General features: G+C 47.6%; 1 protein-coding gene across 2 annotated transcripts in view; it reads left to right on the top strand.

Moving 5' to 3' along the window:
* The window catches only part of atp11c (ATPase phospholipid transporting 11C (ATP11C blood group)), a 47,706-nt gene that overhangs the window by 13,774 nt on the left and 16,460 nt on the right, over nucleotides 1-17,472 (top strand). For both annotated transcript variants that reach the window (XM_079744222.1, XM_079744221.1), the window contains exons 2-11: nucleotides 2,354-2,470; nucleotides 4,207-4,296; nucleotides 12,206-12,286; nucleotides 13,541-13,648; nucleotides 14,386-14,514; nucleotides 14,979-15,067; nucleotides 15,977-16,027; nucleotides 16,497-16,561; nucleotides 16,725-16,806; nucleotides 16,898-17,048. In XM_079744222.1, coding sequence (XP_079600348.1) covers nucleotides 2,354-2,470; nucleotides 4,207-4,296; nucleotides 12,206-12,286; nucleotides 13,541-13,648; nucleotides 14,386-14,514; nucleotides 14,979-15,067; nucleotides 15,977-16,027; nucleotides 16,497-16,561; nucleotides 16,725-16,806; nucleotides 16,898-17,048 — 963 coding nt within the window. The remainder of the gene's footprint in view (nucleotides 1-2,353; nucleotides 2,471-4,206; nucleotides 4,297-12,205; nucleotides 12,287-13,540; nucleotides 13,649-14,385; nucleotides 14,515-14,978; nucleotides 15,068-15,976; nucleotides 16,028-16,496; nucleotides 16,562-16,724; nucleotides 16,807-16,897; nucleotides 17,049-17,472) is intronic.

Below are 17,472 nucleotides of genomic sequence, written 5' to 3'. Positions count from 1 at the left end.
GGCCACTCAGGGTCCCCTCCACCGCTTAATAAAAGCCTATACGCCATCTCTGTGTGCTTCCTTTGAGTCCCTGTTTGGGCGCCACTATGACAATGCCTATCACTACTCAGAAATAGTTTGATGCTTCTGCATCAAACCGTTTCGGAAGCACACAGGAAGCCGGCTACAATCACACACGTTCAAAGTATACAAAAAAAGGACGAGATCGATTGTTGCCATGACCGCGAAGCAGGACCATACCTCAATGTAAGAGAGAGAGAGAACAACACCACATTGTATTTATATCCTCTATCGTCATTACGCTCACATCCTACAGCTGCGTCTTCTCCCCCTGTTGAGACAGCCCGCTTCCCCGTCTGAGGCCGACTCCCCACACAGCTGTATCGTGGGTCACCCAACATGAGTATGCCCACACGAACTTCCTTGTCTAGGTAGTTTAGTTTCGGTGTTAACTCGTTATGTGCATGCTCAAGGACTTGGAGGCTGAGGCGAGTAGTTAGTTCGAATTCTGTGGGAAGACTGTGGCTGTGTTTATATGCAGTGTGATGATTCTGAATTCTGAGTGCAGAGCAACTGCTCTTGAAAGCTGCTAGTGCATCTCGTATGAGCAGTGTGGGGTGGATTTTCATGTGCAACATTGCTCATTATAGCGCTCGTGTACAGCGATGCCACCAGCTTAAGGAAAAGCGATCCCCGAGTTGCCATTGGTTGCAACATGGGCATCCCACTCGTTCTTCGAGTCCTTGGCCCCACACGATTTTTTTTTTAATCATCTCATAGTGTTCAAATCCAAGTAGAATGCAGCGGTTTCACCCGCACTGTAATCACATGTATTCACTGTGAGTAACAAAAAAAAAAAGGAACATCCAAACAACTTCATAACAAATAGGATGATCCCAGTGGAAGGCGACGGAGGACCGTTGAACTGTTGCCCGGCCGGTCCGTGGGAGTTGAAGGAGTTTTGCCTCTGAGGAGGAGGACAGGGCGGGACGGAAGGGGGAGACGGTAGCAGCTGGTGGCCCATCAGGGGGGGAGGTTGTCTTGGCTCCTTTCACGGTGCCGGCCCTGTGGCTGTCCGGCCAGAACAACCCTGCTCCTTCTGTGTGCGCCGGCCGCACTCAGGAAGGAAACCCAAAGGGCCACGGAGGGCACTCTGTGCTCTCCGGAAGAGTGTGTGTGTGTGTGTGTGTGTGCAGTGTGCTGTGTGTGTGTGTGTGTGTGAATTCAGCGATTTTAAATTGATATCAGATTGACCCCATGTGAAGGATCCCTGATAAATTCTACTCAGCATTTCCACCAGGGTAGGAGCAGCAGGCGCCTGTTCTCTCTCCCCTTGTTTGGACCATGGTGTCCGTTTCTACCGGGGGATTAGGGACGTGTCGGCTGCTGCCTGGGGACACGACGAGTACAACAGACCGCGTGTCCTCTTAGCTCGTCCCTCTGGCTTCACCCTGCCTGCCTTTTAAGGGTGAGGAATGTCCTGGCTACCTCACTCGGAGGAGAAAACCCCCAACGGGGCCTGTGACATCTCCCCAGGTTGATATTTTAATAGATCTGTTTATTTATTCCCCCACTCCCCCATCTCCAGAGTGATCGGTTAAGTCCTTTTGGGGCGAGGGATTGCAAGCGCTCTCCTCGGGTCTGTGTCGAAACATGTGTCCGTTAACCTGCTCGTCGTTTGTAGACTATCTGATCCACCTCCGAGGTGACGATGGACTGAAGGCTCCACTCTTCTCTTGCTGACCCCCCCCATCAACGCATGCAAACTATTGCGGCTGCTGAACATTTTTTAACTTGAGTGCCACAGCTTTGAAGGCGTATTAATCATCCTCAGCCCAGTGAATATCCTCACAGTTTAGGACACACACATACCCATACACACACATGCACACAAGCTGTGTCCCCTCCTCCATTGACAGACTTCAGGCCTCATTAAGTGGATTTCTTTTTTGTAGAGCCTGCGCAACAGATTTCCCGATCATCAGATTCAGTGAGCCCTGCCATAACAACGGCTCTATTCTTCCTTTGGTTTATCCAGCAGATCCCTGTGTGCCTCAGATGTTGGGTCAAATATTCACTTAGCTTTAAGTTATGCTTGAGGTTTCTGTTATGCATGTGAGGCACATTTTCCCTGTTTCTTCATTATTTTCTGCAGGATCATGATATTCCTCCAGTCTATTATGAGCCCATCTCTAACCTCCGCTGTGGTTTGTAGGAAAAGTGCCGAAAAACGATTTAGGCTAATAATAATCGTACCCGCTCTTTCCTCCTCTTTCCCTCTCTCTGGTCCTTTCCCTGTGTTAATCTCCCCGTCTTTCTCTCTCCCCCTCGATGTCCCTTCTTGTTCCCCCAGCTTGGAGGTGACGAGAGCAGAGTAGACAGCAGGACCATCTATGTTGGCCATCGGCCGTCGACCACTGAGGCCTTCATCCCGCCCAAGTTCTGCGACAATAGGATTGTGTCCTCCAAGGTAAGAACACACACTCTCTCACTCACTTACCCACTCTCTCTCTGTTAGAACTCCTCTTCATCTCTCCTTCTCCCCCCGTCCCATTCCAACACTCTCGTCAAATCCTTTATTTGAACTCCTCTGTGGTTTTGCAGCCAGCCTCACAATCTGCTCAGTGTGTTCCACCTGTTTGCCCCCCCCCCCCCCCCCGCTCACACCGATGGCCATTATTTGTTTTGCGCGTCAGCACTCTGCACATGGCATTAAAACAAGAACCATGAATGCGCAGGCAATTCCATATTTCACCCACTTGCGCTCGTTATTCTCCCTCTCTCTTCCAACCCCCCCCTGCAAAGCCTCGTCATGTCTGCATGGGGGGGAGAGAGGGCGGGCGGGATGGAGGGAGGGAGGGAGGGAGGGAGCGGTGGCTGGGAGGAGCCCTGTGTCTGATCCGGGCTGTGGAAGGTGAAGGTGATGCGGGGCGCGGGCGACGAACGCCAGGCAGACGGGAGGCAGCGGGGGGGAGGGGATTATAGTGGTATAGGGGGAGCCCAGCGAGGCCAGGCCCAATCTATTGGCTCCCTGCAGTGTGTCAGTGTAAACAGCCTTTAATTACCCTGGCCGGAGTGTTTATGCTCCCGCATGCTCTCGCACCTTCCATCATCCTGCTGCCCCGGCTCACGCCAACCACCACTCTCTCTCTGTTGCCTCGCTGCGGCACCGCCGTACACGTGCACCAGCGTACGCCGCTCCCTGCTCCGCCCTCCCGTTCTTGGATAACTCCCCTGCAAGAATAATCTTTATTTGTCGTTGTGTGCACATGCATGCACATGTCATGCACAAGAAAATTAGATCACTGCATTTGACCCATCACTCGCTGCAGCACTAGCAGCATTTGACCCATCACTCGCTGCAGCACAGTGGGCAGCTGCAGTACAGTGCCCAGGGACCAACTCCAGGTCTCCTGCTGGTGCATTGGTCAAGGCCACATCGTGACCATTAGCAAACCTTTTGTTTGTCTATTGGGAGTTGCCTACACTGCAGTGTTCCACTGTTTGTGATGCATGCGTATATCAGAAGTTTGTTATGTCACTTTATTTAGTAATTCAGAGTATCACCATTTCTCAATTATTATTAAGAATGTGAGAAAGTCAAATTGGGGGGGGGGGGGGAGACTCCAAGATTTAAACGTTTTTGTTTCCAACATGATAATGTAATCTTCACTCCATCGGGGGCTCGTTAAATCAGTCAGATAAGTCGCTAATCCGAATCAATGGGCTACCTGCCGTTACCCTACGGTTTGACTGGATTTCTGAGCCAATAGGCAGCCAGCTTTGAAGTTGTCCCCCCCCCCCCACCTCCCCTCCTTCACACAGCCTTCCCTCTAGAGAGGACTAGCCACGTGCAAAGTCGTGGTGCATATTGAACGCCGCTAATCCCTCTCCCCTTGAATTTCCTCTCCTCTAACCTTTCCTACCTTGAAACGAGGTCGGGGAGACACCGATCTGAAATGAGCACTGCGATGAGGCGTGTGCATGTATTTCAAACCACACACACACACACACACACACACACACACACACACACACACACACACACACACACACACACACACACACACACACACACACACACACACACACACACACACACACACACACACACACACACACACACACTGTCTGGTGGAGACGTACTCCTGCTGCATTAATCTTGCACTCTTTAACTCTCCTAACTCTCTCTCTCTCCCGCCGCAGTACACAGTGTGGAACTTCCTGCCAAAGAACCTGTTTGAACAGTTCAGACGGATTGCAAATTTCTACTTCCTTATCATCTTCCTGGTGCAGGTAAGTGTGTGTGTGTGTGTGTGTGTGTGTGTGTGTGTGTGTGTGTGTGTGTGTGTGTGTGTGTGTGTTGTCTGTACGTGTGTCCGTGCATCCACAGGTGCCCGGACCCCCTCACCTGCTCCACAGGTGAGTTTGTGTGAGCATGAATTGATGTAAGTGTGACGATTGCAAATGGGGCATTTGCATGTGGTAGGAGCCTAGTGGCGGAGGCTGTGGCCGGACAGGTGCACGGTGGCACAGTGGACAGGTGTGTTTCATTCCCCAGTTAATTTGTGTTGCAGCCTGCATCCTGCTTGCATTGAGGCCTGTGTAGAAAAAACGACTTTTACTACTATTACTATTTCCACGTAGCTTTGAATTATTTTGTCTGTTTAACTTCCCTCGTCGTCGTTTTTGTTCACCCTCATGTAGTTGTTCAACAAAGGGTTTTCATCCAAGGAGCGTCCCCCTGGAGCAGCCCAGCCCATACAGTATCCTGCCCCTTCATTAATCACATACCAATAGAAAGGTCACCACGCGCTGCATAGCTGTCCATTCTCTATTCTTTAAATATTCCCTTGTCATATAGCTCCTCTGTTCCCCTTGTCTCCAGCGTGTTCTTGAAACAAAAAAAGAAGCGTTTGCGTGTCTCCTCCTTTATGAGCGTGTGAATAATAGATGGGCAACGTTGAAAGAGGGGTGGCAGGTATCTGCGCTAACGGAGCCCGCCAACAGGCATTTGATGGAAGGATCAGTGGAACGCACACAGGTGCACTCTCCTCTCTACTGTTCCCCCGCTATCCCTCTCCTCTCTCTCCCGTCTTTCCTCCTTTCTCCACTGCTCTCTTCTCGCCCTCCATCCCCTCCTCTCCCCATCCTCCCCTGGGAATGCGGCTGGCACTGATGGAGAGGGAGACTGCAAAACAGGTTCCTGTGCCCGCATCCATCCTCGCTTTCCCATTCTCTTCGTGATCTCCCTCTCGCTGTTGTTCGCTCTCTCTGTGGCTTGCTCAATGTCCCTCCCTCTGGCTCTCTCTCTCTCCCTCACCTGCTCCAGCTCTCTCACTCTAGCGCTTTCTAGTTACCTCGCTCTCTTTCTCCCACTCTCGTTAGTGCGCTCTCTCTCTTTCTCTCTCCCCCTCGCTCTTTCTCTCTCCTTCTTACCTAAACAGTCCAGTGTCCAGTATAAACAGGTGCTCCCCTCAGGAGCGGTAGCCGTGCCACCGTTTGCATTCAGACCCAAATGGGTCCCTGCAGAGAGACTGTGGCTTAGCCGTGTACTAAATTAAGCAGTGGTGTAGTGTTACGAGATGTTCAAGTCATTAGGGGCTTGATTAGTGGGGATCTTAGTCTTTTATCCTCCGTATTTGTATTTGACCAAAGCTGTTCATGGAATTTAATTTTGGCTATTGTGTCTGTGTCTGTCTGTTCCACATGAGTTTTCAATGTGGTCTTTGGTAACTGTTTGGGGGGAATAGGGGGTTACATTCAGTGGAACACATACCAGGGAACATCAGTGTGTGTGTGTGTGTGTGTGTGTGTAATGTTTGCCACATGGTTTTCGGTAACTATGCTTGCGGTGGATGGATCCCAATTTCCAGTAGAAGTGGAATACATTGGCACTCATCACATTCAATTCCTTTATCCACACATGACTCAGAAGTGATGGCGTGTGTTTCCCTGGGTTCACACCAAGAGGTTTATACTATGCGGTTAATCCAACACAACACCCACGAATACTGCCTTCTTCAAACACTACCTTCCTTACGCAATAACTGTGCCACCCTGTATGCATGCAGATGTAATGTGTTTGCTCAGTGTGTGTGTGTGTGTGTGTGTGTGTGTGTTTGTGTGTGTGTGTGTGTGTGTGTGACAGTGTTTACCCTGGCTGCCACGTGGTTGGCATTTCTCCACTAATCCAGTGTCCCTAGAGGGGTCTTCTTATCCTAACCACTGCCCCCACCCTCAAGCTACCCCTCCACCATTATATCACAGAGGGTGGGAGAGAGGGGTGGAGAAGGGAGGAAGGGAGGAAGAGAGAGAGGGGGACACGCGCAATAGAGCGCTACACAGTCTGCTTTCACATCACACGGACAGAAATAGATCCATTCTCTTCCCCGTGTGGCTTCTCTGTGACGTTTCTGCCATCCCCCGAACCTTTGCACGCTCCCTTAACCCTCTCAACCTCTTTCACTCTCTCCTCTATACCTCCGTTTTTTATTCTCTCTCTCACTCTCGCTCTGTCTCCAAAATTCTCTTACTCCATGCCCCCTGTTTTTCTCTCTTTACATTTGTCCCCCTCCCTCTAATTTCCTCCCTCACTCCCTCCTGCTCTGGCTCCCTCTCTCTCCATCCCTCTGCAGCGCTGCACCGCTGACGTCAGCAGCCAGGAAGCCCTCTGTACTTCACAGCGCCACAAATAGACACAGGGCTGGTGTATAAAAAGCACCACTCTCCTATTAATAGCCCTGCATGCCTATGCTGGGCCCCGATTGAATGGGAGCGGAGCTCAGGGGTGAGACTAGGAAAGATTAGTCCAAAAAAAGGAGGTGGTTTGATGAGAGAGAGAGGGAGGGAGAGAGAGAGAGAGCACCCTGCCTTACAGGACAGAAGCGAGGATGCTAGAGCAGCCAGTTCTGCGGTTGGACCTGAGGGAACAGCTGTCTGTCGCTCACTCTCTCTGACATGCTTCCCTGCTCCGATGTAGGGCTCCGCTCTGTTGTAGCACACCTCTCGGTTCCTCCTGTGTACCTGCCTGCGCCCGATCATCCTACCCGCTCATCAGTAACACACAGCTGACTCCCGGCTGTCATTTCGGACGTTTTCCTGTTTTGGTGCAGAGGAGGTGAAGATGTGTGGGTGTATAGGCGGGATGTTGGGGGTGTATTGTGGGTAGCGGGTGGGGGGGGGGTTTGATTGAACGTGTGGATGATGTGAGAGGAAGTAGGTGCAGGACCGAAATACAGGATTCCAAATCCAAACAAGTGGGGCAACGTGAAGGTATAGTGCGGGACGTACATTTTACTGCAGTATTTTACAACGATGACGCACCAATCGCCCTTCGGCCGAAAAAAAACCAACTAAAACCCACCATTCACTACAGCTGGTCTTTGCGAAATACTGTGTCACCAAAGTAAAGTATCGGAAAGAATATGACTTTGCAGCAACCGTTTCGAAAACGCCGTTATGTGGGGGAGTTTGGCACCACCATCACCCACCCCGGGGGGCTCCGCCGTTCATTTGCAGATGCAGCTTCAAGTCACTTCCACCTCTCCGCCCCCTTAACTTCATTTTTATTCATTTCAACTTAAATGGCATGGGCATCAATCACTCTCAAAGCATCACTCCTTCTGGAGTAGGCTCTCTGCAGTGCAGCCCCCCCCCCCCCCCTGCAGAGCTTGGCAGTGTGGGCAGTGTATCCCGGGGACAAGCTGTCCTCAATACAGTCGCTCGTTAACACTCGCCCAATTTCTGAACTCGACCAGCAAGTTTTACAGCAGCGCGTGTTTTGTGTGTGTCTGTTTATGTGAGTGTGTATGCTTGTTTGTATCGTTTATGTGAGTGTGTATGCGTGTGTGTGTGTGTGTGTGTGTGTGTGTGTGTGTGTGTGTGTGTCTAAAGCTTCATCCACCTGCTCCCCTTGCAGGGCGCCCTCCTATAGACCCGCCAGCTATGGTATAAGTATATTTTTATTAGTCGACGATATATAGGCTATCACCATCTAGTAGCGGTTAAATATTCCCCAGCTGATGCGTCCCGCGGGCTGCGTTCCCGGTGTAATGGGGCTTTAACAAGTGGGAGGTGGAGGCTCTTAGATTGCCGGGTAACAGGCTGGTTCTCCTAGTGAACCGTCCTGGTGCGTCGGAGCCCCACGTCCCACACAGTCCCACACACTGCTGCAGCAAAGCTATTATTTCTGCTCCTGCCCTGACAGGATTGGTCGGCTGCTACTACTACTACAGATACAATGCAGGCTTTCCTCGCTCCTCCTCCTTGCTGCTGCTCCTCCTCCTCTTCCACACCCTGTTTCTGCATTCCTCCTAATGGTTCGCTGTGCACTAGTCCAGCACTGCCTTCTAATTGATTTATCCCCCAGTTAATTGTAATCACAGCAAAAGCTCGGATAGGCTACTAGATTGCACCGTTTCCTTCGCCGTGTGTGTGTGTGTGTGTGCGTGTGTGTGTGTGTTTACTCCTATAGGCCGAGTTTGTGTAATTGAGTTGTGTGCGTTGTGTGCGCAGGCATTGTTTCTGTAGACGCGATTGTGTCTGAGTGTGTTTCTGTAGAAGTGAGGGTGTGTCTCTGTGATTGAGTTTCTTGAAGACGAGTGTGTGTGCTTCTGTGTGTGTGTGTGTGTAATTGAGTGGTGTGGTGTGTGTGTGTGTGTCTATGGATATGCTGTGTGTGCTGATTCGTGCCGTTTGAGTACAGCGGGAGTGTAGCGACTTTCTCATTCTCAGTCAGAGCACAGGTGAGGGAAAACACCAGGCCGTATCTGAACGTCCCCTGCTCCTGGTGGAGTCGATGTCTATCTGACAGTTAGCTGCACTCGTGGACAGAAAGACAACTAGGTGTGTGTGTGTTCTTCAGTGTGTTAGTGTGTGGTAATGTCGGGACATTATAAAAGACATGCTGCAACATGCATATCACCCTTTACCTTTACAAACACGCACACATGCACAAACACAAGGGCACACGCAAGGGCAGTGTGAAGCCTTCTCGCAGGGTTATCAAAAGATGCGATGCAATACAAGTTATGTTTAGCATCAACACAACTCGCTGATGTAGGCAATAGGCTATGCTTTATGCCACGTCCACACTAATACGTTATATTTTTTAAATGCATAACTTATGCTATTTTTACCCCTAAAGTCCACACTAGTCAGGCATTTTGGAACCCCTCACCTTTTTAGGGGTTTTCGAAGTTCAGAAAATGTATCTTTCCCAGATTCATTTGTTTTCACACAATCAGTCAGCAAACGCATCTCGAAATAACACAAGATCATTGGTACGTTCTTCTTCTGTGCTTGCCAGCCAAAGACCCTGCCCTATTACAATACCCTTATCTGGAAGAAAACAAACCACATCACCAACTACGACCAAGTAGTCGTCGGTCCAAGCAAATAAATATCAGGTCTTATTTTGAACTTCCTTATTTGTAGTTTTTTCTGCCATTAAGTCAGCAACCACAGCCTAGACAATCTCTTTCCTGTTTACATCAGGAGGCACATGCCGAGGGTACCTGAATGATCACGTGATGTGTGAAATATAGTGTAATGTTCTTGTGGATTTAGCCTTCATTTGCCAGAAGGTATCATAATAACTAATGGTGGTAAAGTTGGCTCTCATAAAAATCGACTTGTATAAGCTTGCAATTTATCACACACACACACACGAACACACTCACACTCTGTTGGTATGTGTTTTTTCATTTTTGGGGGAACATTGTTCCCACACTTTGTTCGTTAGTAATGTTACACAAATTAGGGTTGGGCATTTTTCAAACTGGTTATATAATAAGCCAAACACTGAATCGAAGTGGGATTACGATCTTTACCACATAGCACACTCACGGCCAAGACACAGCTCTTGACAAGAAGGATATAACGAGTTGCATCTATACGCCCGTAGAAAGTCTGCTGCTGCACAAACAATGAACAAGGCCATTGAGCAACGCAATTGTTCCTCTTTCTGAATATCCAAGTTTTAACCTCAAAATAATAGATAACATAAGAGTCGGACGTCATGCTGGTATTTCAAAGTGTCCACTATAAATAAATTATTCACTAACAAATGAGGATGGAATAAAGTGGTAGCCTACGCGCAGGGTTATCAAAGATGCGACGCAATACAAGTTATGTTTAGCATCAACACAGCTCGCTGATGTAGGCAATAGGCTACGCTTTATGCCACGTCCACACTTGTATGATTTATTTTTAAAATGCATAACTTATGCACTTATTTTTTTTCCATATTTACCCTAAACATCCACGCTAGTCAGGCATTTTGAACCCCATAAACATTTTTGGGGGTTTTAGGGGTTCTAAAATGGAAGCGTTAACTTTTGAATATGTTGCCGTTTTGTTGGGAAAACTCTTGGAGTGGTGACGCTGACACCCTCGTTCACTCCCCGATTCGATCTTATCAGTCAAGACGTGTTGTTCCCGGATTCACCACATTCCTATCAGAGTTTTTCCTAGCCTTTTGAGAGTGACTCAGATGACTGAAATCGCTCCGAGTACATTAAAGTCAAGGAGTCAGTGATACCTAATTTGACAAATCTTCAATGATGATTTGTGTTCTGCCTACCCATTTATTAAAGAAAATATTCATTTGTGATAGCTCCTCGTGAGTAATTGTTTAAAAACCAAAGATCCTTGAAGATATTTCCTGAGACTGTCAGCAGGTCTGTGAGGTAGGAGGGTTCTATGAAGTTAACTGTGCAACTAGCGGAACATGGGACTTTGAGTTTCGTGTAATGCCCACTGATAATGGTCTGCCTATGTAAAAAAATCTATGATCCAATGTTACAGCCGATTAAACGTTCGTACAACCCGTTTGTTTCCTTCCTTAAACTAAACAGGGCGTTAAATTTGTTTTAATCAGCCAGACAGATTATTACACTGAGTTTGACAATTTCTGACCTTTTGTATTTTGAATATTTGTTCTCGTTTGCATAGGCTACTCTTGCCCTGCCGTGCACCTTCAGTATTTAAAACGATGTACGCTAATGTGTTATTGAACAATAGGAGTGAAAGCGCTATCATTTATTACAGATTGAAAGAATCACATTGATGCACAAGACAAGCAAAGTCACATTTAAAAGTTTCATTGCTGGAGCAGTTTCAAAAGAATAATAATCATGTAGTCAACGTGTTTCTTTTTATTTTGCAATGAAACTATAAAGTCAAAATAACCTAATAAGTAGGCTGATCTAAATGACTGCTGAGGGCTTTTCTCATTAACGTTGCAAGAGAATAGAGGCACACTACTGAGAATCCTTGTATTGTTAATTATGTGTTTATAGCTTCGGTTTCCACATTGCCTAGTTTGTTGGGAAAATTTTGATGTTTGTATGTTGTGTGTTTTTTTTTTTTTACGTCCTTTAAAATTAAAGTAGGTTGTAGTTCAGGCTTTGTGATATTTCACTTGTGTGCAAAAAGGAAAACAGAGCCACTTGTTTTCTCACCACCAGTCGTCTCCGCAGTACCATACCGACTGGTCCATTGATTGTATACAAACTGTTGGGTCCTGTGTGGAAATGACATTACATCAACCGCAGAGTAGACATCAATGTACATCAGCATGCGCATACCCAGTCCACGTGAATGGTCACCTGATATGTGTTCCCAGGCCTGAAATATGTTGTATTATTAGTGTGGATTCAGCCCTTATTTGCCTGAACGTATTGGTAACACAGGAAATCGTACAACGTTCACGGAGAGACAGACCGACAGACAGACAGACCGACAGACAGACAGACAGACAGACAGAGCACTGTTGGTGCATGTTTGAGTTTATTCATGTTTCATATTTTTCAGACCCTTTTCCCTTCCCGGATCACATTTTCAGATGATCCGATACTCAGCCAATCCACCATTGGCACATCCGCCTTGATACAGTTCTAGCAAAACTACATGGAAGGAAGATAAACTCACTCACACACTCGACACGCTCACCTACAGACTACACCCAGTAGTTAAGGGACAGGCCAGCTTGTGGTAGACATAACTATCAAGTGCTCGCTCTGAAATTCCTCCCAGTCACGTTGCGGTCACATGCCCTAGTTATTTGCTGCATGCATAGAACTGCACCAAAGAGAAAGTGGCTCTCGTCTGCATTGGCCACGATTGTATTCTATTGCTCATGGATATTCATAATAAAACATGCAATGTTGTTGTTTTTCTTTCTTTTTCTACCTCTCGATAGGTGATAGTGGACACGCCCACCAGCCCAGTCACCAGTGGCCTGCCTTTATTTTTTGTCATCACCGTCACAGCCATCAAGCAGGTAAGCTCTGCAGGGTCTTCTCGTGTAAACGGGAATCTAAAAGAAGCGTTGACAGACTTCGGATCAAAAAGACCGCTGCACTCTTGCCTCTTGTCCTCACGTGCTCCCTTGCTCTTTTAGAATTCCCCAATTCTTCAACCTCAACCCCCCCCCAGGCTTCCCACCCTCCCTCCATGGCTGCCTTGCCCCGAGGTTATGAGGGTAGTCAGCGAACTCATGGTCTCTCGGGCCGGGCCTAAATGCTTTCCGTCTGTGAATTCTGATTCAGGGAGTAAACCACAGGGATACCAAGTGCATGTAATGAGTCTAGCATGCAAATATAAATTAAATCAAGGGGAGTGTCTCTTCCCCTTGTTATCCTGCAGCGCGACCCCGGCTTTTGATGCATTATTTTAGCACCACCTATTTGTTTTCTTATTTTGCCCCCTGCAGGGCCTTTAAAAGACACAATAGACGTGCAGTGCGCCTACCGTTCAACAATGCATAGGCTACAGCGCTAGCGGGACACTTCCTCTAGCTGGGCTTTAATGTGAGACAGCAGGGGGGTGCCTTTGCTCGGGTCTATTGTAGCTACGCCAAGATCAGCTTAAACTCTGATTGAATTAAACCTCACGGACGTGGTCCTCCACGCCCCACTTGTCAGCTGTTTTTAACCCCGCCCTCTCGTGTTTTCTCCCCGTGTTGCATCGCAACTGGTGCGGCGGTTTCATCTCGTCACCCCAAGAGGTGGCACCCTGTGTCACCAGTGTAACCCGGGGTTACACAGCCCCTCTCATCGCCCCCCCCCCCCCCCCCCCCCCCCAACCGGCGTATGAATGCAGCCTTTTGTCGTTCTAGTTGGGTCATAATTGTCCTCCCACCCTCCTCCACAGCTGCTAACACCGTACCATGGCCCGCTGCCAGAACTAATCGGCTAAGATTCACGGACAATCTACTGATTGTTTTCCACACAATTACTAGTGCCGTGTCCGCACGTAAGAATGTGCGGTCTGAGGCCCTGCTATTGTACTTTATGTGTGTCAACTGTCAACATTCGTTTTTATTAGATTACCGTGCACATTTTTTGTGCCTGCAGCAATATTGCAGAAGTAGTCCGACCAATGTATTTATGTTTTATGGGCTTTGAAAGAGAGGGGGACAGACACCGCCAGGTTTGATTGGCACCCGATCCTACAAGGTGCATTGACTACTACACTGTATACATATCATTCAATGTTCTTAAGCCTACGGCGGTTGCGATGTCTTCACCCTCAGGGTTATGAGGACTGGTTGCGGCACAAGGCAGACAATGAGGTGAACAAGTACCCGGTGACGGTGCTGGAAAATGGCCGCAGAATGGGCACGGAGAGCGAGAAAATCAAGGTACGCCTCGGCATCTTGACATATGGATTTGGAATAAGTGGTCCCAATAAACAAATATAAATATATGTCCTGTTAGAGATGCATAGAAACCAATGCACAGCCACCATTGAATGTTGTACGTCCTGGCACTTGTACATTGCACTTATTCAAGGTACTTAATTGTGTAGCATTTACAGTAGCTGCTATCGTTGCTTTACACGGGGAATGGGTTAGCCTAGCGATTGTAATACTTGCACTTGGTTCTATGAACATCTTTACTGTACCGACAGCGATATATTGTTTAACTTCTTATGACAAATGTACTTATTGTAACAAATGCACTTATTGTAAGTCGCTTTGGATAAAACCGTCTGCTAAATGTAAATGTTGTGTGATGTTCAAATGATTCGAAAGTGCACAGCTTTCACACTCGAACTGTGAGTGTGAAAGTTCTCTGGGTTCTCTTTTGACAGTTGCTATTTGTCTTCACAATGGGATGTTTGCAAATCTCCTCTTTGTTCTTTTGAATGATCTTTGCATGTTAATGTAATGCCAGGGTGGAGACATAGCCGAAACATCTTCAAGGCCCTCGCGTGTCAACCCAATTGTGTTGATTCATTCTGGTCCACTCGACCTAGGCATAATCACAAACAGACCCAGATAAAGTGTTTCTGCAAAGTGCCATTTTGCGTACGAACGCTGCTGAGCGACTAATATACACAAGCGTACCTGTGACTTACTGGCTGACGTTGGAGCAGGTGGGAGACGTGGTGGAGGTGAATGAGGACGAGACCTTTCCCTGTGACCTGATCCTGCTGCAGTCTACCAGGGACGACGACACCTGCTTCGTCACCACAGCTAGCCTCGATGGAGAGTCCAACCACAAGGTAGCGCTTTAAAGGACTGGGTTCATAAACAAACCAACAGCAAACATCCACCACCACCGAGGAAGAATCTGGTTTTTTTTTGTTTACTGGGGATCTTGTGGGTGTGTGCGCTCGACAGTAAACAAAACCAACTTGTTTGAGTAACACGTCCAACTCTTCCTTTTTGCTCGTAGAACTCTGGGCTGCACTCCAAAGTTTGTGTCTGTGTGTGTGTGTGTGTGTGTGTGTGTGTGTGTGTGTGTGTTTTCACACTGATGTGTGACTCACAGTTTTGGGCTTTTTACTGTTCTCCAAGAACGATAAACTGGCGATGCAGAAGACCACCTGACCTCAGACTCTCTCTCTCTCTCCCCCCTCCCTTCATCTCTCTCTTTCTTTGCCCCTCTCTCGTTGTCTCTCTCTCTGTCTCTCCATGTCCCTCTCTGTCTCTCTCTGTCTCTCCTTGTCTCTCTCTCTCTCTCCAGACACATTACACAGTGCCAGACACGGAGAAGGATCTGGACTCTCTCAGTGCCACCATCGAGTGTGAGCAGCCCCAGCCTGACCTCTACAAGTAGGCACTCGTCGCTCCCACCACAGGGGATACACACTGACGGCGTTGTGCGATGCCTATGCTCCGTAGGGCCGCAGTGCTCCGATCCACCAGCCAATTTTCAATTTGCTAATGGATAACAGTGTCAACACCATGATTTTAAAATATAACAAAATATAAACTGTTTTTTTTTTTCTAAATTGTGAGGCCACTGAAAAGTGTTCCAGGTTTATGTTTGGGATAATGCATGCCTGGGAGGTTTAATAGCCCGCTAAGAGGACGCTCAATAGGTCAGGGTGACCTGTCCAACTCCTTAAGCGATTCTTCATTTAAAGGTGACATAGGTTCTCGGTCAGCGAAGGCTTGCAGCTCCTCCTATGGGTGGGACAGGGGAACCACAGCGCCATTTAGCAAGACATCACACTGGGGTTTTAGGCGTGATAAGGAAGTCCCGGTGCCAGATGCTGACTATTCAGAGTCAATAAAAACAACAGGCCCACTGGCAGCAGACCGCTGGCCAACCCCCAGTAATTAGGGTAGCTTCCTTGCCCCGTGTCTCCCCTCCAGTGAATTCTCTGTGATGGGCAGACGGAGGCCCTGAGAGGCCCTTCATTTAGACACTACGATGCGATGATGAGCTCTCGCTGGTTTAAAACAGCGATGAAGATGCCAACACTCAGTCACAGCCACGTGCAAGAGGACTTAATTGGCAGGGAGATATCCGCTAATGTATCAGCTGGTGTTTCTGGTTAAACGGTGTTGCTGGGGCCTGGCTGCATGTGGATATTTTTGCAATGTTCCTATCAATTCCTATTTGCTTCTTAAGGTCACGTGTGTAAAATTCACTGTGTGTGAATGACCACTTATAGTTATATAATAATAATAAATAATTGTTCTAAATAAAAAGTGTACACTTTGTTTTTGTTCCAGGTTTGTTGGCCGTATGCACATATACAAAACTGATCGGGAGCCTGAAATAAGGTGAGCCGTTTTTTCCTATGCTGACCTGTGACTGGTTTAAGAAAAGAAGATCCGGGGGCAATTCAATTGGCTCAAGGAACTTCTTTTAATTATTGGCTTTCCCATCAAATCATTATTTTATGGGTCCATAACTCTGAATAAAAACATTCCATTTAAAGCATACTGGCACAGTATTATCGACCCCATCCCAAGTTTCTTTAGAAGGCATTCATCATTACCTGCTTCTTGAGGGCCAAAACAAAAATGTCCTTGTGTCCTTCACAATAACGTCAAGACTGAAAAAAAGAAAACACCCCCACAAGACTGCATTCAACTCTTGGGCAACTGGGCGTCTCTATATGCCAAGTGGTTTCCCATGCCAATAGGCCTGCCAGTAATCCGGTTGAAGCAAAGGCGGCATTGGGGTGGGTCCATATCTTGTAGCGTATGGATTTGCTGACATTATTTGTTTGATGGTGTGATTGTCCAGGTCTCTGGGTCCAGAAAACCTTCTCTTGAAAGGGGCCACTCTGAAGAACACCCAGAGGATCTGTGGTGAGTCATGGCGTTCGCCTAAGTGACTTTAAGTAATGAGTAATGCTTTCGGGGGTTTGTTGTTTCTTTCTTTCTTTTATTTTTTGTATGAACCGATATTTCAAAAAGTGAAGTCCTTGAATCCCCAACTCCCCCGTAATATCTTTCTCCCTACCCATTCTAGGAGTGGCTGTTTACACTGGCATGGAGACAAAAATGGCCCTCAACTACCAAGGCAAATCACAAAAGCGCTCTGCGGTAGAAAAGTATGTTCAGACCGGAGTCCGTACCAAAGACATGATAAAGGAAAGGCTTGTATCCGTTCAGGCGATGACTTGTGTTATGGCTTTAACCTAGGTCCATCAATGCCTTCCTGCTGGTGTACCTGTGCATCCTGGTGAGCAAGGCCCTGGTATGCACCACGCTCAAGTACGTGTGGCAGAGTAAGCCGGGCCAGGACGAGCCCTGGTACAACCAGAAAACCCAGAGAGAGAAGGAGACAAACCTGGTGAGTCAACGCCGTGCCCCTCTCCTCTCCCTCTCCTAGTGGTGGCATAACAGGAAAGGGATGTTCAGAGAAGGTCAGGAGCCCAGGCTCTCTGAGGAATCTGGTTGAAAGCATTCTAACTGGGGGCTGGGCGATTTTTATTGGTTGTAACGCTGTAAATGACAGGAAATCATTTTTACAATGGCTTTTTGAAAACACTCCCCAACTATAAAATGAAGAATAACTAAGAAAGAGTAAACAGATAAAATCGAATGGAGAAATTAGTAAAAACGTTTGTAAGAGGACAATTACCGAACATATGCGCTTTTGGACGAAAAACGTTCAAATATTATCCCTTTCTCTACAGCGGTATATAGATTGAAGCAGCACCTTAACACACATGTACAAAGTTAATACAAGTTATATAGTGATATACAGATTAAAG

The sequence above is a fragment of the Pollachius pollachius genome (assembly GCF_949987615.1).
Source record: "Pollachius pollachius genome assembly, chromosome: 10".
Taxonomy (NCBI): domain Eukaryota; kingdom Metazoa; phylum Chordata; class Actinopteri; order Gadiformes; family Gadidae; genus Pollachius; species Pollachius pollachius.
The sequence above is the reverse complement of the archived record's forward strand: the minus strand, read 5'-3'. Positions and strand labels throughout refer to the sequence as shown.